General features: G+C 50.5%; 6 protein-coding genes across 6 annotated transcripts; 4 read left to right on the top strand and 2 right to left on the bottom strand.

The window, feature by feature from the left end:
* Positions 1-214: 214 nt before the first annotated feature.
* On the bottom strand, positions 215-1,991 carry V8C40DRAFT_280962 (cytochrome P450; the record flags this gene model as incomplete). The annotated part of the gene is made up of 4 exons (XM_083221497.1): positions 1,752-1,991; positions 501-1,696; positions 345-447; positions 215-280 (listed from the first exon to the last, which is right to left on the bottom strand). Exons 1-4 carry the CDS (start codon positions 1,959-1,961, stop codon positions 215-217), a joined length of 1,575 nt encoding a protein of 524 aa, XP_083070739.1. The 5' UTR covers positions 1,962-1,991.
* Positions 1,992-3,624: 1,633 nt separating this feature from the next.
* On the top strand, positions 3,625-7,063 carry V8C40DRAFT_280959 (non-ribosomal peptide synthetase; the record flags this gene model as incomplete). Its single annotated transcript, XM_083221496.1, has 2 exons — positions 3,625-3,900; positions 4,030-7,063. 2 exons carry the CDS (start codon positions 3,625-3,627, stop codon positions 7,039-7,041), a joined length of 3,288 nt encoding a protein of 1,095 aa, XP_083070738.1. The 3' UTR covers positions 7,042-7,063.
* Positions 7,064-7,597: 534 nt separating this feature from the next.
* On the top strand, positions 7,598-9,325 carry V8C40DRAFT_56569 (beta-lactamase family protein). The gene is made up of 2 exons (XM_083223135.1): positions 7,598-8,156; positions 8,228-9,325. Exons 1-2 carry the CDS (start codon positions 7,721-7,723, stop codon positions 9,133-9,135), a joined length of 1,344 nt encoding a protein of 447 aa, XP_083070737.1. The 5' UTR covers positions 7,598-7,720; the 3' UTR covers positions 9,136-9,325.
* A 312-nt stretch (positions 9,326-9,637) lies between these two features.
* On the bottom strand, positions 9,638-12,608 carry V8C40DRAFT_250698 (uncharacterized protein). The gene is made up of 6 exons (XM_083217036.1): positions 11,721-12,608; positions 10,735-11,656; positions 10,424-10,462; positions 10,249-10,341; positions 10,182-10,188; positions 9,638-10,110 (listed from the first exon to the last, which is right to left on the bottom strand). Exons 1-6 carry the CDS (start codon positions 12,047-12,049, stop codon positions 10,073-10,075), a joined length of 1,428 nt encoding a protein of 475 aa, XP_083070736.1. The 5' UTR covers positions 12,050-12,608; the 3' UTR covers positions 9,638-10,072.
* Positions 12,609-13,776: 1,168 nt separating this feature from the next.
* Positions 13,777-16,668, top strand: V8C40DRAFT_250693 (ubiquitin fusion degradation protein UFD1 domain-containing protein). Its single transcript, XM_083217035.1, has one exon. The coding sequence runs from the start codon at positions 14,226-14,228 to the stop codon at positions 16,497-16,499; it is 2,274 nt and encodes a 757-aa protein (XP_083070735.1). The 5' UTR covers positions 13,777-14,225; the 3' UTR covers positions 16,500-16,668.
* A 1,257-nt stretch (positions 16,669-17,925) lies between these two features.
* V8C40DRAFT_250691 (uncharacterized protein) lies at positions 17,926-21,539 on the top strand. Its single transcript, XM_083217034.1, has 2 exons — positions 17,926-19,028; positions 19,090-21,539. The coding sequence occupies exons 1-2, from the start codon at positions 18,654-18,656 to the stop codon at positions 21,235-21,237; spliced, it is 2,523 nt and encodes an 840-aa protein (XP_083070734.1). The 5' UTR covers positions 17,926-18,653; the 3' UTR covers positions 21,238-21,539.
* Positions 21,540-22,148: the final 609 nt, after the last annotated feature.

The following is a 22,148-nucleotide window of genomic DNA, read 5'->3' as shown; positions in this document are numbered from 1 at the left end:
TTTTCTTATTCCTCTCTGGACAGGGTTCTATGTAGTTCTAACGACCTTGACCTCACTGGTGCTATAATATCAATGTTTTATGTAATGTTAATATCTCATCGATTGGATTTTTATTTTATCTAAATAACTATCTGGAAGAACCCGCGAACCTCTGTACTCTTCGCCTCCTGAATGAGAAAACAATAACACAAGATAGAGTCTAGCATTTTGATGACTACTGCTTCCTCCTCCTCACAGTGAGCTTGTATCCGATTGGAGGCGGCGAAACATAACTAAACCACTATAACGGAACTCATATTAGTTTGCATACAACTTATTACCTTCCTAACATAGGAATAACTTACAGGGTTCTGAGGCCGGGGATCCGCGTCAGGCTTAATGTCGTATCGCATCACGATCTGTGACAAGAGCAGCTTGAGTAGATGATTAGCAAAGAAGCGTCCGGCACTATATATAAGTCAGTAAAATATTATCACTGAAAGTCTGTGGTGTTTATTTACCAAGCATATCTGCCATGGCTAAAGGCGAGGTAAGTGTCACTAGTGGCCGCGAACTTGAGCCCTGTCGTTTGCGCCTCTGTTTTCTCGTCCAAGAAGCGGAAGGGATCAAACGAAAAGGGAGACTCTCCCGGATAGACCTCCGCATCGTGATGCAAACCGTAGCTCCCAATTCCAATCTTTGCACCGTATGGAATGTGTTCTCCCGTTGGGAGATCGACACCATCCTTGGCCACAACCACTTTGATGATGCCATGAGCGAATCCCCAGAGGCGGAGACTCTCAGTCATGACACTGTCCATCTTGGGCAATTTGGCCACCTCTGATCGAGTCCAGCGCGAAGAAGGATCAGCATTGTCTGCTTTCGTAGCTTCTTCGCGCAGTTGGTCTTGAATACTGGCACTCTGAGGAGAGTGAGCGATGTCAATCAAGACATTCTCAAGGGTGATTCCCTGGACCTGAATGGCAGCCCAGTTGAGGATGGCCAAGAGCTTGCTGCTATGACTCTGTGATCGGCATGGGTCGTCATTGCGACGATAGGCTTCTTGCATGAGGCGAGACAGTAGATCGCTTGGCTGGTCTGGATCTTTCTTCTCTTCATTATCCATGCGGCCAAACCGTCTTGCGCGCTCTTGGATTATGGGATTGACACAACGGTCCATACGCTTGAACTGCATCCAGTCGTACTGCGCGAGAAGAGGGCCCAGGAGCGGCCGAAGAGGTTTTGGAGTTAGTTGGGCAAGAAGAGCTTCAACCAGAATGAACTTTGCAAAATGAGTTGAGGAGGCAAGATACGTCGGGTCCCGGCATAATGGCAATCCGACGTACATGCGGCTGACAATGCGGCTCATGAGCTCCAAACAGACGTCTAAAAGCTCAACTTGGGTCCAGTTTGTCGTGTCATTGCCCCAGAGGTCTTCCAGGGCTGCTTGTATCTCCTCAATGACGTCGTTGGTCTTGTTATTGAGCTCCTTGGTAATATCCTTGATGAGATTAACTACAAATGTCCACTCGCTGTCCTCGGCAGCAACACAGTTTAAGAATGTGTGCTTGGCTGCAAGAAACTCGTTGTTGCTCTCACGCTGGCTGAGCACATTTGCAGGTTGCTTCATCAACCACGGCAAATTCTCCGGTGGTAAGATGACTTGGTGTCCCGTGAAAATGTCAGGGAGGATATATGGCCGTCCCTTCTTAGAGTACTATTTAATAGTGTTAATCCAGGAGCTGGATGAGCATGAACAGGGTAATACTTACGTCTCGGTGTCCAGCCCAGAGGAGAGTGTTGACTTCAAAGACAGAGCCGAGAGACGCTCGACCGCGAGAGAAAAAAGACCCATCTGAGTTGGCAAAAGCCAGACTTGATGGAATGCCTTGGTACGAGAAGACACGATACCACACATAGTAGATGCCCCCTAGAAGACCGATAGCGGCCAGCCAAGGGAGAAGAGCCAAAATAGTAGACATGGTTCTCAAAATATTTGAGGTATATTGAGGTAAAGGGTCTGTGATTCTTGAGCTCAGACTTCTATGAAAGCAGGGGAGCTTCGTGCTTTTCATATACATACATGCATTCAGCTCGACGAAACTCCCTGTCTGGCAAAATAGGATCCAAAGTTTCCTACACAAATAGATAACGGTCCACTAATGTCATGCTATTAACGGAATTACCGCTTCGGCTTTAATGCTCTATGGCAGGAGCTGATAACTTGAAGGATCATCATCCTCCCTGAATCTCCTGTCCCCTTAAAGATCTATCTATAGGCACTCGGGGCTGAAAGAAAGGCTAGAATTAGTAGTATTGACTCTAAGTTTGAATTCCATATGATCTCCAACATCAACCAACTATGGGATACTACTAAGCTCATGGATCATCCTACTCTTATGGTACACACAACGCTAAGCTTAAGTTTTAGTCAATGCCAGATGAACGGATTCAACGGAGGATTTCAGGTGTCAATGACTCTGAGACAAACTGAAACCCATCTTGCATGTGACGTTTCCACGAGCACTACTTACAAGGATCTTCCATGACTCGCACATGATCTTGACTTTTGCTAGTTGATAACGAAGGACGGCGGATGAAGACCTGACAGGTGTGGGATCTGTAGGATCGTAATGCGACGATCTGACTGGGATGCCTCTAGCCTATCACGATCGAGACATCAGAAAAGAGACAGGGTCTCGAAGCTAGAAGCAGAATCCTTCCTGATTCAGCACTAGCAGTCTCGGCATCGAATCCGAAGAATCGGGCCAGTGATTGGTTGGTGATATGTCACCATATGGGTAACACGGACAACTCCATTCACTGACAGCTGTAGGATTATGAATACAACGCTGCGGCCAATCTCTTTGCCGTCTCGCTGAAGGATGAAATATTTTGTCCATCTCTCGTTCTTGCGTGCATACATGAAGCTGCATATGTACATAATTAGCCGGATTACAAGTCAGCGTTGATTACAAACATACTCGTATGATTGACAGCACGAAATTTACCCACTAAATTACTTGCATAGGCAAATCGTATTCACATGGACGAGTTGCAAATTCCAATCAAGCATACAACAGGTGTCTCACTTAAGACACATGCATCTGCTATCGGACCTATTAATTAATCACTCAAAGGTCGTTACTCCTACAATAGGCCGCTATCAATTCTTGTACTACTCAGACATGTCATCTGGAAAAATACGAGCATTGAGAAAGGATTTTAGCCCTTAGGTAGTTGCTAAAAAGAAAATGTCAATCCTACAGCGACCCAAAATAGCTGTCAGTACAACACTCCCCGCGTGTAAGCTGAAGAGAAGGATGAGGCGAGGATTTAGGATCCAGGCAACCCAGCCGCATTGTAACGTAAAGTTTACAATTACTATATTTGTAGCTCTAGAGATACGGGCGCTGGTGACGTACCACTCTCTTTGCTGCATATACGTTTGCTAGCATGTTTCTGTAAATGACTGGAGATGGTATGCTGTGTTCAAAACGCCCACCAGAAGGGCATTCATAAACTATCTCTGTAAGTCGGCTCGAAGATCTCAGTAACTGAGAGTTACACCATCTAAAGACTACACTTACTCAGACATTAGAACTATTCTTTAAGATGGCTGATTCGATATCACCCAATCATACAATGGCGGCGGCGTCTAAGCTTCATATTGACATTTCCATCACTCCCAATCTTTCTACACCACATGAACGTCTGCCATTGCCTCCACCAGGAGTTAACAAATTAGTTCAAGATGTGATTAGAGATCAAGTCATCGCTCAACCTGAGGCTGAGGCTATTGCCTCGGCAACTGTGAACCTCACATACAAAGAACTAGACGAGAGCTCCTCACGGCTGGCTGTGCGGATTGCATCTTCTGGAGCCGGTTCGGGTTCTATTGTGCCAATTATTCATGAGAAAGTAAGATATTCTTCAATCTCTATAACGCATGCCTCTTTTTCTATGGAGCAGTATCCAAATTGCAACACCCCAGGCAGAGTAAAGAACAAGAAAGGGTAGAAAATAGCATTGCTAACCTCTTCCACACAGTCTGCCGTCACCATAATTGCTATGCTTGCAGTTTTGAAGGCAGGATGTGCTTTCACTGCGCTAGACGTATCTCACCCAACACAGAGACTGTTGGAAATTATTGAGGACACCAATGCCCCCATTTTGCTAGTGTCTGTAGAACAGGCTCTGCGATTCAATAACCTTGTTAGAGTTCCAACCTTGGAACTGTCCACTGATGTCATCTCTGGTTCTATTACTGGGTCACCCGCAGTTTTGACTGATGTCTCACCACATCATCTGATGTACACCATCTTCACATCAGGCAGTACAGGCCGTCCAAAGGGTGTCATGATAGAACACGGCGCCTGGCTAACGAGCGCTCTCGCATATGGCGTTGACCAAGAGCTCAATTCCAGCTCGAGAGTCTTGCAGTTTGCGTCATATGCCTTTGACATGTCCTTGATGGAGATATTTACGACTCTCATCTTTGGTGGCTGCATCTGCGTCCCAGATGAAGAAGATCGTTATGGAAGAATACAGGATTTTGTCAACCAGACAGGCGTCAACACCTTGATGCTGACGCCTTCCTACGCCAAATTGCTGGATCCTACAACGATGCCTGCTGTCAAGATGCTTATCACGGGTGGTGAAGCTGTCCCGAGTGACCTAATTGAGCTGTGGAATCCGCATGTCAAAGTCTACATTGCCTACGGCCCGACGGAAGCCTCAATACAATCTGCTGGTGCAAAGCTCGAAATCGGAACTACCACGGTTCCATCGGGTCTCATAGGGCGCCCAACAGGCTGCAATCTGTGGGTTGTCAAAGAGGATAACCACAATGAGCTGGTTGTCAAGGATGAGGTCGGGGAGCTGGTCATCGAAGGAAACACTCTCGCACGCGGCTACTTGGGTGACGAGGCCAAGACCGCTGCCATGTTTGTGAATATATCCATTGGCCTGGATACCCGACGTGTGTTCAAAACAGGCGATTTGGTTCGCCAGACCGAGGGCGGTGATATCATCTTTGTTGGCCGCAAGGACACGCAGATCAAGATGCAGGGCCAACGCTTCGAGCTCGCTGAGATTGAAGCAAGGCTGGCCCAGACTCTGCCTCTTGGATCCAAATCTTGTGTTGACAAGGTTGGGAATCCCCACTTCCATAATGGAAGTGCCATTGTGGCCTTCCTTACCGACTCGGTAAGGGTGTCAGGCGATGAGGAGACAAAGATTAGCTGGAATCAAGTTAAGACAACTTTGGAAAGGTCCATCGAAATCATGGCGAACCTGGGAACAGTACTCCCGAAGCCAATGATTCCATCACTATACGTACCAGTCTCGTTTATCCCTCTAACTACATCTCATAAGACAAACCGCGCCGCACTGCGAGAGTTGATTACATCTTTGGGCCCCACTGAGATACAAAATCTCCGAAAGCCAGATATAACCAAAGGCAAATCCAGAGCGCTATCTGCTGAGGAGTCAATTTTGCGAGAGCTGTGGGCATTTGCTCTGAGCTTGAACCCAGAGAGTATTGGACCGGATGATCACTTTATTCAACTTGGAGGCGATTCAGTTACTAGCATCAAGCTGATCGCAGCAGCTCGCAGTCGTGGCATCACACTCACATCAGCCACTGTCCTCTCAAACCCAGTCCTATCCGACCAAGCTCGACTCGCATTCAGCTCCGCCACTGGAGATAGCCATGAGAATATTCCACCGTTTGGGTTAGTGGATGTTCGTACGCCCGAGCTCCGCTTAATAGCAGCCCTCTTATGCAAGCTTCCAACTGAGGAAATAGAAGATGTCCTGCCCATGACGCTCAGTCAAATGCGGTGGTACGGAAAGACTTTGGTGAAGCCAGACGCATGGATTGACCAATACCACTTTCAACTCCCCAGTGACGTGGACCTTGTACGATTCAATTCAGCCGTCAGTTCCGTCGTAGAAGCTACCGATCTTTTGCGAGCAAGAGTTCTCGCCACTGCAGACAGGAAGCTTTTTCAGGCCATCACCAAGTTTCATCCAGTTCAAATCATCAACTCCAGTGATACCCTGGAAGAGTACTTGAGCCGGGATCTCGCAACTCCCATGGGTCTTGGTGCACCATTGACCCGTTTCGCTGTCCTTCATCAAGCCGACTCAACTAAAGTGTTTGTCTGGACAATCCACCATGCTATCTACGATGGCTATTCCCTACCAATGCTGCTGCAAACTATCCAGGATTTCTACCAGGGCCTCAAGCCAGCCCCATTCACCCCATTCAACCGCTACCTCAAAGGGCCTGAAGAGAAAGATTTGATTGAAGGAGAGGCGTTTTGGAGGAATTATTTACTGCAGGCTTCTTGGACCAAATTTCCCGTCTTACCACCTCCTGAGGAAAAGTCTCCACCACAAATGGGCAGACTCTTGCGGACTCTAAGTATCGCCTCGAGACAAGCGCAATTCGGCCACTCTGAGAACGCACATTCCGTTACCATGGCAAATGTAGTCCGTGTTGCATATGCTGCAACGCTCTCACACCACTCGGCAGACCGCCCCAGCTCTGTGCTTTTCCTCGAATCTCTTGGTGGTCGGAACTCAAGCCTGAAGGGCATCGATCGTGTCGCTGGACCAACACTCCTCACCATCCCTACGCGGTTGGAAGTACCCGGCGTCAAGTCATGCAAAGATATTGTACTGGAAGCGCAGACATCACTTCTGGAGAGAATGAAGTTTGAGAGCTTCCCCTTGCCCCGCCTCCTACCGCTTGCACCAGCTCTGGAGCTACGTAACGTCCTCATGATAGAGAATGAGGCGTTTCTGATCAACGGAGATGGCAACGGACTATTCGGTCGTGGAAAAGAAGAGTTGAAGTTGGAGGAGACGGAGGGCTTACCAATGATATTCCGGTGCACTATCCTTCAAAGCCAGTTGGATGTCGATATAAGATACGACAGTACCATCATTCCCCAGGGAGAAGTGGAAGCTTTCTTGAGAACCTTTGAAAGGTTTTTTGAAGAGTTATGGCATGGCGATGGGGCCAGATCTTTTGATGTCATTGCTTCATCCTGATTTATGGGACAGCGGTTTGACAATATGTAAGAGATGAGATTTAGATTCTCTTTAGATGCTAGTTTGAGTGCTAGCTGTGATGACCTTACACCAAAGGCCATGCATTCGGTCCAAATGAAGATACATCATAGGTGTATTCTCAAAACAGAGCCAGTGCTTCCAAGCATTCACTACTAGGTAGTATGGAAATCAGGTCATTGGAATCGACAAATTTGATGCGAGCTCAGCTGAAGAGTATATAAGCTATTTTGCTAGATTGGATAGAATCTCCTAGTATCTTTAGTTAGTCTGCATTGCAACATGAGTTACTAGCACTCTGCAACATTCGTGTATAGTCGAGAAGTAGCAAAAATAGAGTCTTTATTTACTCAAAACCGCGACACCCTTTGCACCTTTCACTGTCCTCTGTAGTTTAGAAGGCGCCTTGAGAAATAAAATACAAATCCATACGTAATTGCAATCGCAACTTCAATCTTTCCTTTGACAACTCATCTGAACTTTGAACATTCAGCATGCTCATTTTCTCCTTCTCCACGCAGCTTCAGGGTAAGCTTATTATGTAATTTTCGGAACCAACGATTTGTATCCGAGGTCTTGCAACTTTCCAACCCAGAACTACCCGAGCCCTCTGTTCCGACTTTTCGCGAACTTCGACTTTCTCTCCTCTCTCGTCCTCCGTATGGCGGGAGGTCGCAAGTCCAAGGCCGCAGCACCGGCTCGTCCCCAAAACACCCTCGTCGTCGACAATGGCGCCTGGACGCTCAAGGCCGGCCTCGTTTGCGGCGGCTCGATTCCAGAGCCTCGCGTGATCCCCAACTGCATCGCGCGCGACCGCTCCAAGAAGATTTACGTGGGCTCCGAGCTCGAAAAATGCCGGGACTTTAGCGAGATCCAGTTCCGGCGGCCGGTGGAAAAGGGCTATCTGGTTAACTGGGAGGCGCAGAAGGAGATTTGGGACCAGGAGCTGTTTGGAGACAGGGCAGAGCAGAAATGCGACCCCAGCGAGACGAGGCTGATGCTCACGGAGCAGCCAAACACGCTGCCTGTGCTGCAGACCAACTGCGACCAGATTGTCTTTGAGGAATACGGCTTCTCGAGCTACTACAGAGGGATTGGTATGTTTATTCAAGGATGAAGGGTGACAACTAGGTACTGGATTATACTAACATGTACGCTTCTCCCCCAGGATCAACATTCAATGCCTATCACGACCTGCAGAGCCTCTTCCGCACGCCAAAAGACGCCCTCACAGCCGCAAACACGCCAGCTGAAATCATGCTGGTCGTCGACTCCGGCTTCTCGCACACAACCATCACCCCTCTCCTCGGCGGACGACCCCTCCACTCGGCCATCAGGAGAATCGACATTGGCGGCAAGTTTCTGACAAACTACATGGCCCGACTCATCTCCCTGCGCCACTTCGACATGCGCAACGATTTATACATCGTCAACGAGATGAAGGAGGCGTCTTGCTACGTCTCCGCCGACTTCAAGGCCGACCTGGAACGCACGTGGAAAGGAACCAGGGGAGAGAAACGCCAGGATTACCTGTCCGGGGCCGGCATCGTCAAGGATTACGTCCTGCCGGACTTTCACACCCGGCACAAGGGTATTCTCCGCGAATATGACCCGGCGCAGCACACGAAATCTAAAAAGCTCGCCGCCATGAAGGAGTCGGAGGAAGACGTCTTGACGCTACGAAACGAACGCTTCGCCGTCCCCGAGCTAATCTTCCGCCCGTCAGACGTGGGCATGCGGCAGCCCGGCCTTGCAGACGCCATCCAGCAGTCCCTCCACGAGCTCCCCATTGGTCTCTGGCCGGGGCTTCTCGCCAACATCGTCGTGGTGGGCGGGACCTCTTTGTTCGACGGCTTCATCCAGCGCTTGCAAAAGGAGCTCGTGCAGCTTGTCCCCGACGATTGCATAGTTCGCGTCGCTCGCCCTGCCGACCCCATCACCAACACCTGGTACGGAGCAGCCAACATGGCAAACCACCCGAACATCGACAAAGTAGCCGTCACGAAACAGGAGTACGAAGAGCATGGCAGTGCATGGATAGCCCGCAGATTCTCGACTGGCCTCCTTACATCCTGAACAAGGGAGAGAGCCTTGGCTTGGGTGCCGCAGTTGTCTTTGATGCCTGGCGTTTATACTTCAGAATAGAAGGGCTACATGTGAGATGCGGCGGTCTGGGCGTGGGATGGACATGCACCACTTCTTCCCATGGTTGGATAAGTGCGGCAGTTGTGCAGGTGCCAAGAGAATTACTGCGCAACATCAATTGATCTTGTCTCGTCACGAAACATGCCAAGCATTTCATTTCACACACAGGATAGAACATTGTCGTAATACGTCAGCAACGCTTTCCGACAGTTTTTGTTCTCACCTAGCGGCGAGCTTCCGATCGAAACGATGATGTGAGAAATCTCGTCAAGAACATACGCCAATACTGTCTCGGCGAACAAGTCAAATCATGATACTGCCAAGCAAGACGGTCAAGTTATACAGAGACGAGTCTTCCTTGCAATCTACCAGGCAGCAGAACAGACATGAAACTATTCCCCGAAGAAGAAGGGGGGGACGCGCAAGCAAGAGGAGCAGTCATTTCGTTCGATTTCAAAAGGCTAGGCTAGGTGCACCCAAAGAACAAGTCCGTCATACCAAGTCCCACCCAGCCGACATTTCCCATCAAATCGCTATTATGCGGAGCAATCAGATACGTCTATTGAACTTTAATCATAAAAACAAATGATATGATGCGTTCATGGTTCTGTGCTATTCGGCGAATTTCGGCGTCTCGGCATTTCTCTGGTTGAATGTATGCATGGCGCTGTCATCGGGGAGGTCATGGTGCCAAACTATGTATGCGGGTGAATGTGGCTTGTAAAGATGAAAGGAAGAGTCGCTCATTATACTCCATACGCCGTCATAAGTTGGGAGTTGTGTACCCAATAGGTTAGAGGAGAGGTTCCATTGATATCATGGCATTAAGAAAAAAGGGAGGAGAGAGGAGAAGATCAGCCCATGCTGATCAAAGGCGGCCCAGGCCTCGACCCCGGGACACACACCCTGTATGACTGGTTAGCACTTTCACACTTCATAGCCGGGTTATCTCAGGTCCAAGAAGGGGTGAGCTTTACAATCGCACTGTTGTTTGCTGCGTTAGCAATCCGTGTATTCACTCGTTAATCTGGTGGGGGAACTTACGTGGTTCATCGAACATCCTTCATTGTGAGTGGTGCAGTATCCAGCACAGCACTTTTTGCACACCCTCTGGGTAAGGTTAATGCAGTCGTCGCACTGCGGTTTTTGACCTCTACGTTAGTTCTCTCTCTAATATAGCAAGCATGGTCACGGAGAGAAGCAGGGGGGTAATGCTCACATTGTTGCCGCATTCCCAGCAGCTCTTCGACACTCGTGGCTACGCAGTCAACTATTAGCAAAACATTTCTCCCAATGTAAAACATTGCATTGTGATAATGGTGATGCCGCCGATTCCTCAAATACCAAAGGGATTGGGGTTGGGACAAACGATGCGTACAAATTCGAGAGGTCTGTCTTCGAGACTGGCCTGATCGGCTGGTCTAATCCATCCCCGGCTCGTCATGTCGCAGAATTTAGGTTTCCACTACGATTCCCCTTCTCTTCCTGGGCTCGAGCGAGTGTACATGAATGACAGAGACCGTTTCGTACCTTTTTCATGGTCGGAGTTGCGAAATCCAATTCGTCAAAGTCATTGACCACATCATCGTCGTCAACAATGGTGACCTGTGTCTCAAAATGGCCTCCGAAACTCTGGCCGGGAAGCACATAGCATGATTCGCACCACCATTTGTTGCAGCTAGTGCAATATCGCTCGCGGATACAGTCCATACATCTAGGCACAAAAGAGCTATATGGCTCTCTGGGGTTGACCGCCGCCTTAAGGGCCGAAGAAAAGAGAGGCAGCGGTGCTAGCAGCGGTAAGTTGGCGACTGCGCCACTGTTCGGACGAGTGAGGCCTTCAGGAGCGTCGTGGCAGCTCTCACAGCCGAGGAGAGCATGAGTAGCCACGGCGGGAGCGCTATCAAGATCCGAACCGCCCTTGTAGGCCGGCGAATTTCGGTGTCGTGACCCACGGCAGAGTACGGCATCGAAGGCTATGATGCCCTGGCAGGCGAGCATGCAGTTGGCCCACTCCTGGCTGACAGATCGAGGCAAGATGCGGCCCTTCTTGTTCCACCAGGCATCGCCTTGGTTCTGCAGCGAGGATGCCAGAGCCATCTGGCTCTTTTGGTTCCACTCTGCACTAATAGACGCTCCGGATGGATCGGGTTGCTGTGCAGCAGCCAACACGTCCCTGGGACCGAAGACGTAGAGCGCCTTGAGACTGGGGGAGCCAGCTCGCCGGGTTGGGCGACAAGCATACTGAAGTGTTTGGCGAAGCTTGCCGTGGTTCAGGTTCTTGACTTCACGAATGGACAAGACACGAGCGTTGAAGCTGGCATCATTGATAATTTCATGGCAGAGTTCTGAAGTCACAGAGAGCCCGTCAAGAACCAGGGTCTGAACATTCTGCAGAATGCTCTGTCGCCGAAGGGTTGAAAAGATGCCCCTCAGCGGGCCGGAGTAGAAGCTGTGGAAAAGTCAGCTTAGCATCGTATGACATGGTATGATGCAGGGGGCCGCCATGCACTCACTCATCTTCGGTGAGGTTTTCATCTAGCTGAACATTGCGCCAGACCTCGCCTCCATGATCGATCTTGTCAATCTCAAACTGGACTGCCTTGATGTGAGATAGATCAAGATGGCGGAAAACTCCTGGGGTCTCTCGGATGAGGGCTCGGAAAGCTCGGCTTGTAGCAGCGAGGCTCAGGACACTTGACACGGGCAAATAGGGGATAATGTGTCTTAAGATGAGAGAGTTGTGAATGGTGTCATAGAGGGTAGTGGCTAATTCCTCCGTCTCCGATGTCGCCAGTAGTTGGAGCTCTTCACGCGTTGGGTCGTTGACGGTAGCTAAGCTCATGTCAGGCTACCTGGACCTTGAAGAACGAGAGACTTCGCGGGCGATGGAGATTCGTCGCAGGCGAGGTAAAGCCGTGAGCTTGCGGCCAAGTGAAGCCAGCACGAGGAAAGATGAAGGGTGATATGATATGCAGATGCTAGGTGGGGAAGGAATTGGGGAAGCTTCCGTGTAGCTAAGTTTATGGTCTAGGATGAAAGAGATGGTGGCTGAAAAGCTAAGAGTCTTCTGAAAGTAATGAGAGACCAGCGCTCAACGCTCTTCTCAACAAGCAGATAAAATAAGGATAGATATGGAGTGGGAATAACATGAGAGTTGGGAGTTTGACAGATGGGAGGCCAGTGATATATGCACTTGGTGGTTACCCAAAACGGATGCCCTACCTAATACACAAGTACAAAGCACCTCCTCGATTAGAGCGCCTGTATACGGTGGGCACACGTGCTATACGTTGGTACAACCTTGTTTATAAGCAGTAAGACAATCTCAGATTACACGGCAGAAATGCTCTGCTGAGAGAGACACAGCTGCCGCCAGTCAGACTGGGCGGTCTGGTCCTTACTCGTGCATGGAGCGAGACGTGGCCGAAGCTTAGAACCGCCTGTATGAGAGACGAAATAACTACTGCCACATGGAGTATAGACTTTCTCGGCGCCTGGGCTATGGCTAGCTTGGCTAAGACAGGGCAATCTTGGACTAAGACCACACCTTCACCTTATCAGGCTATGGATGGCCAATCCCAACGCACGGGAGATTGGGGGCGCCGTATAGCCAGATGGGGGGCCCTTCTCCCAACGGCAGCTTGTAGGTGAGCTCCGTGGTGGGATTTCAGCAGCGCCAGCGGCGGCTGTCGACCGAACTGGCCCAGGCGAGGCGAGGTGAACCTAACAGGAGAAGCGCCGAAGGACCGAAGCAACCTCCATTTGGTGAAATAATAAAGAAATTAGTAAATTCCTTGCGGATATGGATCATCGGCTGAGATGGAGGGACTGTGTGTGGCGAATGGGCGACCAAGACGTAATGCGTTTATGTAGCACTCTCGGTAGGTATGTAACGTCCCTAGAGATTCGTCATTTTTGGGAGCTCCCACCATGCGCGAGGTGGCATAATCTGGCTGGATCTTGGGAGACGAATCAGAAGAGGCAACGATTCACACTCTCAAGCTTCGACGGATGAGCTCTCACCACCCAACCGCCGTTACCCCACAAAATCCCAAATCCTCCCCCCTGTCCATGGAAGAAGACAATCAAGAACAGCACGAGCATTGCAGCCAGAAACTTGCAGTGTGTGGGTGCGGGGTCTCCTCAGAAGAACAAAGCAAAAGCAAAAGCACTGTTGACATGTCCCATCTGTTTGGACAACTGGAAAATGCTAATCGTAGTTCCTTTGAATGGCAATCGCTTTGCTGGCTCTCTGGCCGTGTGCCATGACAGCTCCGCCCACAAGCGTGTCCAGCCCCCTCTTTGCTGCCACTTTCGTTTCATCTCAAGGGTCTGCATGCACCGGAACGGCGGAGCTCTGCCGTCCAGCATCCGAACTGATGAGCAAGATCTCTCGGCGTGGGGGAGAGTTTTGGTCGCACGGCGGCAGCTTCATTTTGCGGGGCAGCTTGGCTGACACCTTGAACATGGATCTCCTCATCTCGTTGCTGTTAGTAAGCCACGACGCGACTCAACGGCACCTCGAGCTGCATCTGTTTTTGAGTCCTCGTTTCGGTTGCGTCTGTAATACTGAAATGGCTTTTTGAATGGTCATAAAATGATGCTTGACGGATTACATTGCCTTTGAGAATGACTTCCTGGCAGTCACGATGCAGATACGGAATGCACGTGATTCTGCACGTGCACTTACACGTGCGCTTACATCATATTGCAGAACACCAAAGCTCCGTGCTTCGTAGAATTGCACGGAATGCTGACTTATCGCAATTGCCCCTCTAGACGTTTCTGCCGCGTCTTCCAGCTGTCACCTTCGCAATGGCGTAGGTAATCCAGACTTCTATTTTTAATCGTTGATATTGCGGCAACTAAGAAATGGAAGCTATTTGTATTTGTATTGGTCAACTTCCGTGCAACTGTGGCTTTCTGGCTGCGTCCCTTTCCTTTCCTTGGGAACTCTCCCCATCATATTCTCCTATAACAAAGAGCTGCGTTTAGGCGTAGCATAATATCAATACAGCATGGACGAGCCCGTCTCTCTTCGGTGGTCAGACTCGTTCGCCATACTCCCTCCCTCCGATCCAGTCTGCAGCAAGCTTCCGGGAGACAAGATTATCCTCCCTCCTTCAGCCCTCCAGCAACTACTCTCAGCTTCGTCTGCCCGGGCAGCAACGGCATCCTCCAATGGTAGCAACGGTTACTTCGGCTCCAGCTATCTGAGTAACCAGTCGTACGGACAAGAGACGCAGCAGCTCCCAAATCCTCTTATTTTCCGTCTTGTCAACCCGAAGAACCACAATGTGGTGTATGCCGGCATTAGAGAGTTTTCTGCGCCAGAGGGGACCATTGGATTGAGTTCATTACTCCTCGAGGCTCTAGCCATCAGCTCCGATGATTACGTGTCAACGACTCCCGATGTCATAGATCTCGAGGACCCTGAGAACTTGGAGAGTAAAAATGCTACCCCAGAGAGCAGCCGGATAACCATACATGCTGTAGAGCTTAAAAAAGGAACATATGTACGGCTGCGGCCCCTCGAAGCTGGATATGATCCCGACGACTGGAAACCCTTGTTAGAACGTCATCTTCGGCAAAACTTCACAACGTTGACGAAGAACACTGTCATTCCCGTTCAAGGCTCGCAAGGCGAGAATTTCAAGCTCTTGGTGGATAAGTTTGCGCCAGATGGTGACGGCATCTGCGTAATCGATACAGATTTAGAGGTTGATATTGAAGCTCTGAACGAAGAGCAAGCTCGAGAGACAATGCGCCAGATCATTGCAAAAGGGCAATCGGGCTCTGGTAGTTCTAAGGGCGGTGAGCTGAGCATCTGGAAGGACACAGAGGGGCAAGTAGTGCCTGGTCAATATGTCGATTATACGCTTCCGTCATGGGATCGATCACAGGACCTGGTCATCTCTCTAAGTGGAATCTCTGATGCGGATGGTTTGGATTTATTTATTACACCGAAATCGCGCCAGCAGAGAGCGCTGCCACGAGACTCAGCCCATGTGTTCGGGGACTTCTCACCGGCTCAGAATGGCACCAAGTCTATCACGATATCACCGACCAATGTCGAGCTTGAAGATGCCGAGAGCCTCCTTATATCTGTTCACGCCTACCAGGATGCCGACTCCAATACAGCTCCGACCAACACAGCCCCCTACACTTACACTATTCGAACAAAGACCGCTTCTTTGAAAGAAAAATCCACCGATGAACCCATGGAGCTCGGCCAGGAACATTCCGCAGATGAGGAACAATGTTCAAATTGCTTACAATGGGTTCCAAAGCGGACTATGGTTCTTCACCAGAACTTTTGTCTGAGGAACAATATCCTTTGCCCTATCTGCAAATCGGTCTTCAAAAAGGGCTCGCCCGAATATGACGCCCACTGGCACTGCAGCCACGACGAGGCTCACGGAGACTCGACCTTTAGCAAAGCTAAACACGACCATGTATTTCACACTGACCGCAACTGTCCGGCTTGTGAGTTTTCAACCAATTCACTCTCAGACCTAGCACGCCACCGCACAAGCGTTTGCCCGGGCAAAATCATCCTTTGCCGATTTTGCCATCTCGAAGTTCCTCAAGAAGGAGACCCCTTTAACCCGTCACCCGAGGTTGTCCTCTCGGGAATGACAGCTCACGAACTGGCAGATGGGGCCCGTACTACGGAGTGCCATTTGTGTGACAAAATAATTCGCCTACGAGACATGGAAACTCACTTAAAGCACCACGAACTCGACAAGGTGAGCCGGTCTAAACCTTCAATCTGCCGGAATGTCAACTGCGGAAGAACACTATACGGTGTTGGGTCGAAGGGGCAGATCGGCACGCCGAGCTCTCAAGTCAAAGCCCCAGGCAACGACATTGGTCTCTGCTCATTATGTTTTGGGCCCTTGTACGTTAGCATGCACGACCCTGATGGCAAAGCTCTACGACGAAGAATCGAGAGAAGGTATCTCAGCCAGCTGATGGCAGGGTGCGGGAAATCACATTGCGCAAATGAGTGGTGCAAGACTGGACGATCAAACACTGGCCTCGAAGCCAAGGGATCATCCGCTGCAGCGGCACTTCCTCTCGTCAAGCCGTTTCTTCCGGGAGCACTTGACGCCTCGCAACCATGCTACTTTTGCGTTGACGAAGCAAGTCAGACAGGCCGCAAGCTGGCAGAGCTGGTGGCAGCCGAAAAGGCTTGGGATCTTGAGTGGTGTGTTGCCGCCGCTGAATACGAAAAAGCCAGTTTAGATAAGATGAGAGATTGGTTGCAGGCATGGGCGCCTAGAAAGTAGACTGGTGACGGAATTATGGCATAGATTAGATGGTTGAGAGCTGCTGTATCATATATTGCATGGCATTGCGTTGGTCAAAGATACCCCCGGACATTGTTGCTCTACACAAAGAATCTATCGAGTTAGCTTAGCATATAGACTCATCTTGGAATTTTACAATCCATAATAATTGTTTCGCCCTTGCAGGCCAGCATGAGTCTGGAGCTAAGTTCAATCTTGTTGCTGCCGGCTAAATGGTTCCAACAGCGGGATCGGAGCCAAGCAGCGCAATTCACATGTGTTTTGATGACGTTGATTCGCCGGAGTGCCGATCAATGATCTCATAATGAGGCCGACTCCAAGAAAAAAATACCATTGCACAGCACAGGGCTATCTTTTGCAAATGCCCACGGACAGCACCCATAGGCCCTTGAAGAAGCAGAAGCAACAGAGGAAGATAAGGACACTGGCAAAATACGAGTAATGGCGCGCGCACGTATAAGCTCGAAGGATTGCTGGCTAACGGGTTTGGACGGATTTGGCGAAGCAAAGACCAAAGTCCGGTTCCGGGGTTTGCTGTGGAGGAGGTACTTTGTACTGCTGTTGAGAACCTCGGAAGATTCAGGTACCAGTCAAGAAAGAACACAGCCAGCGTGCATATGAACAAAGTCGGCTGCACTGCCATTCGAGCACAGCCTGGAGTTTTGGGCATCTTTATGGAATAAAGGACACAGGACTGCATTCTAATCAATCTCGAGGTAAGCAATAAGCAGCCCAATGATTATAATATCAAGCCCATCATCCCAGATCCGGGAAATGAAGCAAACAAACGAAGCTTGATTCTACTGCCTTAGTACCACTCTTAGCAGGGCACATGTCCTGGGCTTAGCACCTACGCGTACGAGTGGACTTGAGTCCGGCTGTCCCGAAAGTACCTGGTGGCAGCGAGATACTTTTGGATGCTGACCGGGTAATTGGAGATGGCCGCTGGGAGAATCTAGTAGGAAGCAATCCAGCTGCGGTGAGCATGGGAGAGGCGCAATCAGGCGCATCGTATCTGACGGAAGCAATGCGTATAGAAGGCCGTGATCAATCCAAGGTGGGCTAGAGCCAGCTCACGGCCATTGTTTTGCCTCCAGATTTGCTTTGTAGACGTTGGGTGAGGCTGAAGGGATTGAATCTGGAACTGAATCCAATGGATGAATCAATGGCTGCTATAGGCCCCGTTTCAGCGGACTCCAGGCCGCCATTCGGCGCTGCACCCGCTGTAGCCCAGCCCAACAAGCGGCCACGGAATACGCTCTGGAACGCTGTGGCGGCCACCCACAGGCTCAACAGCCCGGATTTGTACCTCCCCTGGCTGGGGTACTTGTGGACAGCTCCCCATATTTGCATCGTTACAAGGTGGGGGAGGTGATTCTGCCCACGCTGACCGTTATCGTTGTCCCGCTTTCAACATCCATATCCAGACCAACCTCGCATTTCCCGGGCACGCAACTATCACGAACTTGCATTCGCATTGCATCGCGTCGCATCCCGACCGCCTCATCCACGGCCTCTTTTCTCAGCCCTTTGCATCTGCGCTTTTTGCTTCTCTTCCGGCCTGCGTTCGCCAAGCCAATATCCGGCCACTAAGGCGGTCCAGATCGAAGCTGCTGCTTGCTTGGGGCAAGTCTATTGACGTGCGAAGCTCCTCCTTTGCCACCCGCCATCTTCGAGTCGCCCGGCAAATAAAGCGCTCGGTATTTCTGCCGCACGAAGCAACTGGCTGCCCGTCAGAGGCGTCGATCGCAGACACCACTATGCAACACCTGCTTCCTACAGCAGTCTGAAGCAGTTCCTGTTGAGTCGCCGGTTCCTGTGGCGGATCGCAAGGAAGCGAGGCACTCGTCTCTTTAGCTCCTCTCTCGCGTGCGCCCTGTATTAGGCGCATGACCCTGGAGCATCTCTGCGCCGGTTCTCGATAATCGTCGCATTAGATCTGGATAGACGACTTGCGAGTCCCCTGTTGAGATAATCGTAGGACCAACTCGTATCTCAACCAATCCGCCGATCCTCGCTTGATTACCTTCCAAGCATCGTATTCCCCTCGTTCATTATTGTTTGATTTTCTTTTCATATTTTCTTCATCTAAATTTCTTCTTCATTTCGTTGCGCATCTTTTGCATTTTCACAATGGGCAATACAAACACAAAGGAATCTCGCTCCGATTATCCCGAGGATGGCCGGGGGCGGCGATTCGACATGGGAGATTCCTCTCGCGGTGTCTTGGGCGATCCACGTCTCCAGCTAATGAGATCGGAGCGAGGCTTTCTTAGCCTAGGAGCGGCCTCTGGGTCCCGAAGTAGAGATCGCCCAGATGCCCCGTTCGAACATCGCGAGACAAAACAAGAGCGAGAAGCACGGAAGCTCGAACGTGAGCGAATCCAAAGAGCTCAAGACCGCGAACGGAGTATACGAGAGGAACACGTTGACGGAGGTTATCTCGTCACCATGGGAACCTATGTTGGGACTGAGGATTTCAACAAGGCTGTTGTTAGACAGCTGCAGGTGCGTTGTTGCTCTCCAACTTGAGCATTGATATTGGCCTCTCTAACTTGGAATCACCTAGATTGAGCGAAAAATGGCACCCTTCTGGCGTGGCCTCAATGACTGGTCTGACAACTGGGCTGAACACCAGCTTATTGCGGCGGCCCGTGGCCTACCCATCCCCGCGGCCGATGCGCCTCCTGACCCTGATTTGATACCTCGCCTGCCACCACCGCCTGACTCTCTTCCCACCCAGAATCTAAGCAGTTTGACGGTGGAGATGGGACCTAGGACTCTCTCAACTGCTTCAGATCGTAGCGGGTCAGGAAGTGGCTCCGCGTTGCCCTCCCCATCGACGGCCGGTCCCTCCAGGGGATCTATAAAGCCAAGGGCGAGGGCATTGGCGGCGGCCTTGAGCGTGGGCTCTCGGAATACGTCTTCGACTGACTTGACACCCAAGGAGATCAACCTTCCCCATGACCCATTTGTCAATGGCCAGCCGATTGAGGTTTTCCTTTACAAGGATGCCTCTGAATGTCCTATTTGTTTCTTGACATACCCTCCTTATCTCAACCACACAAGATGCTGTGACCAGCCGATATGTAGCGAATGCTTTGTACAGATCAAGCGAGCCGATCCACACCTTCCTGAGCACCACCCCGATGGCCAAGCGCGAGATCCGAACGAGGGCCTCTCTGCCGAAGACCCCCCCGAAATGCTAATATCAGAGCCTTCAGCATGCCCCTATTGCCAACAACCCGAGTTCGGTGTCACGTACGAACCGCCTCCATTTCGACGCGGGCTGACCTTTTCTTCGTCCAACATTGCTTCAAACACTGCCATGTCTTCTCAGAGCTCACTCAACTCTACATTGGCGCCGGCTCCTGTAGCAGGACGGAGAAGGGCACATAGCTTGTCGGCCAATGCACCCAATGTCATCACTACTGACCGTGTCCGACCGGATTGGGCCACGAAACTGGCCACCGCGCGTGCTCACCAAGCACGCCGTGCTGCTGCAGCCACCGCTCTCCACACCGCAGCCTTTTTGATAGGAGGCAATGAGTCTCGGCCAAGGATACGTACGGGTAGGTTTAGCCGGAGGAATACGAGCACGAACAGTGGCGGTACCACCACTCCCGGAGGACACAGCGGTGGTGCAACCGATACGGCAGAAGGTCAGGAGCCACCTGAACGAAGTTCGAGCCGGAATCCAGATGGCACGCGTCGTACTCGAATGGAGGAGCTTGAGGAAATGATGTTCATGGAAGCAATCCGCCTATCACTCGCAGCAGAGGAGGAACGGAAACGCAAGGTGGAAAAGGCTCTTCAGAAGGACGCCAAGAAGCGCGAAAAGGAACGTGAAAAGGCTGAGCGTAAAGCTCTTAAAAAGGCAGCCAAAGATCCTTATGCGGGCGGCATCAGCGGAGCCAGTGGAAGCAGTCTTTCCTTGGGCCTGGGTCGCAAGCGAGGGAATAGTGCAGCCAGCAACTTGCGACTTGAACTCACTCTGCAGTCGAATTCACCATCGGCCTCACAGTCGAGCAGAGCAGCGGAATCTCCGAATCAAGAGACTAAAGCGGAGAGCCCTGGTGACAAGGGTAAAGGGGTTGAACGCGAGCCTCAGCCGGGCGCAACAGAAACGACCTCCACAGGGTCACTACCTATTCCTACTTCGAGCAGCCGTGGAGGATCTCATTTGCGGCAGATGAGCAACGCATCCTCGCTCGGCTCGTCGGTGGGAGACAGCCCATCGGGCAGCCTCACTGATCAGGGGCTTGGTAACTCGGATGCGGCCAAGAGACGCAGCATGGGCAATCGCAGTGACAGCGGCGACGGCGAGACGGAAAGCGAGCCCATGTTTAACTTTAGCAGCCTGGCTGAGATTGTCGGAGTCAACCTTGAGGATGGATCCTCGACACAACAAGCGGAGCTGGGTGACGGCTCGCCCCGTCCGCTTTCTCAGGTCCCAGAAGAGGAGAAGGAGGATGAGGGCAACGTTGAGCATGTTGAGAGAGCTCTCAAGATCGAAACATCGGGCATGAGCAACGACACGGTTTTCAGTACCAGCGAGGCAGAGAGCAGCTTACGGGACGCACCGCCTTTTCTCGACACGCCAGAGTTGACCATTACTCCGGAGACCCCAATCGTTGAAGATGGTGGACCAGAGGATAAGCGCCTAGGAGAGTCCCACGTGTCCGAGCATCATTCGACTACTCAGGCTTTGCATTGAAGAACGGAGAAAGATTGCCGCGATGCCGACGAGCGTGATGATTATGATGACACAGGATGAGGTTAGGCTTGTTGCAGCAGAGGAGATTTCTCATTCTTTTCTTTTTTTTTCTACTTCCCTTTTCTTTCATGGAGTAAGAGGAATTTTCTGTGGACCAGGACGGCAACGATACAGGGAGCCCGCAGTTTGAACCATTTGACGTGTAGTATATGTGACAAGTATGTAAAGCGGATGTATGTACTCAGCGATTGTTGAACATTATGCAATGAATAGACTAAAATCACAAGATGACCGTCTCCTTTCTCTCTTTCCCTCGTCCCCTTTTCTGTGCTGAATCTCTCTTTGAAACATACGAGCATCTCAGCAAGTCCCCCTTTTTGAGTCGTAAGTGTCAACGTCATCAATCGCAAGCCATGCTCCAGGTACTACTAAGTTTAAATATCCACATGTTGTGTCGAATTTCTTTTTGTCTTCACTGCGCGAAGTTATTGCCGCTTTTGGAAAGGCTGCGAAATACGAGACATGGCGTTTTGAAGCGAGCGGGAGGTGGCGCATTGTATTTGTTCCTATTTGGGTATTTGACGTGTTTGCTAGAGAGTTCAAACATATATAAAGAAGCTATTAAACATACAATGGACTTTGTTAAAGTCATTTTTCAATAGTCCTTTTGTGGTGGCAGAGTTTGTTGGATATGGCTTCGAAATATCATGTTATTGACATTGTGGGAAGTATTCCGCTCTTGGGGAAGTGGGAAACATGGATGCGGATGGATTGGTTGGTTGGCTTGATGGATTTGCCTGGCAGGCTATGGGAGAGAACTATTAGGGGGAAATAAGGAACAGGAAACTACAAAATGTATGGGTGAAGGGACATGGCCTTAGGAGGATTGAATCAACAGCATTAGTGATGAC

Source organism: Trichoderma camerunense, assembly GCF_050948025.1.
Source record: "Trichoderma camerunense strain CBS 138272 chromosome Unknown V8C40scaffold_14, whole genome shotgun sequence".
In the NCBI taxonomy this organism is placed as follows: domain Eukaryota; kingdom Fungi; phylum Ascomycota; class Sordariomycetes; order Hypocreales; family Hypocreaceae; genus Trichoderma; species Trichoderma camerunense.
Note: the sequence above shows the minus strand (reverse complement) of the source record. Positions and strands in the feature narration are given on the sequence as shown.

What these genes read in the sequence shown, in the direction of transcription:
- V8C40DRAFT_56569 (XM_083223135.1), top strand. Translation starts at nt 7,721, where the DNA reads ATGGCGGGAGGTCGCAAGTCCAAGGCCGCAGCACCGGCTCGTCCCCAA. An exon ending in GAGCTACTACAGAGGGATTG is followed by an intron (nt 8,157 to 8,227) that starts GTATGTTTATTC and finishes CTTCTCCCCCAG; the next exon opens with GATCAACATTCAATGCCTAT.
- V8C40DRAFT_250691 (XM_083217034.1), top strand. Translation starts at nt 18,654, where the DNA reads ATGGGCAATACAAACACAAAGGAATCTCGCTCCGATTATCCCGAGGAT. An exon ending in CTGTTGTTAGACAGCTGCAG is followed by an intron (nt 19,029 to 19,089) that starts GTGCGTTGTTGC and finishes GGAATCACCTAG; the next exon opens with ATTGAGCGAAAAATGGCACC.
- V8C40DRAFT_250693 (XM_083217035.1), top strand. Translation starts at nt 14,226, where the DNA reads ATGGACGAGCCCGTCTCTCTTCGGTGGTCAGACTCGTTCGCCATACTC.
- V8C40DRAFT_250698 (XM_083217036.1), bottom strand. Translation starts at nt 12,049, where the DNA reads ATGAGCTTAGCTACCGTCAACGACCCAACGCGTGAAGAGCTCCAACTA. An exon ending in GAAAACCTCACCGAAGATGA is followed by an intron (nt 11,657 to 11,720) that starts GTGAGTGCATGG and finishes ACTTTTCCACAG; the next exon opens with CTTCTACTCCGGCCCGCTGA. An exon ending in GCTGGGAATGCGGCAACAAT is followed by an intron (nt 10,342 to 10,423) that starts GTGAGCATTACC and finishes CAAAAACCGCAG; the next exon opens with TGCGACGACTGCATTAACCT.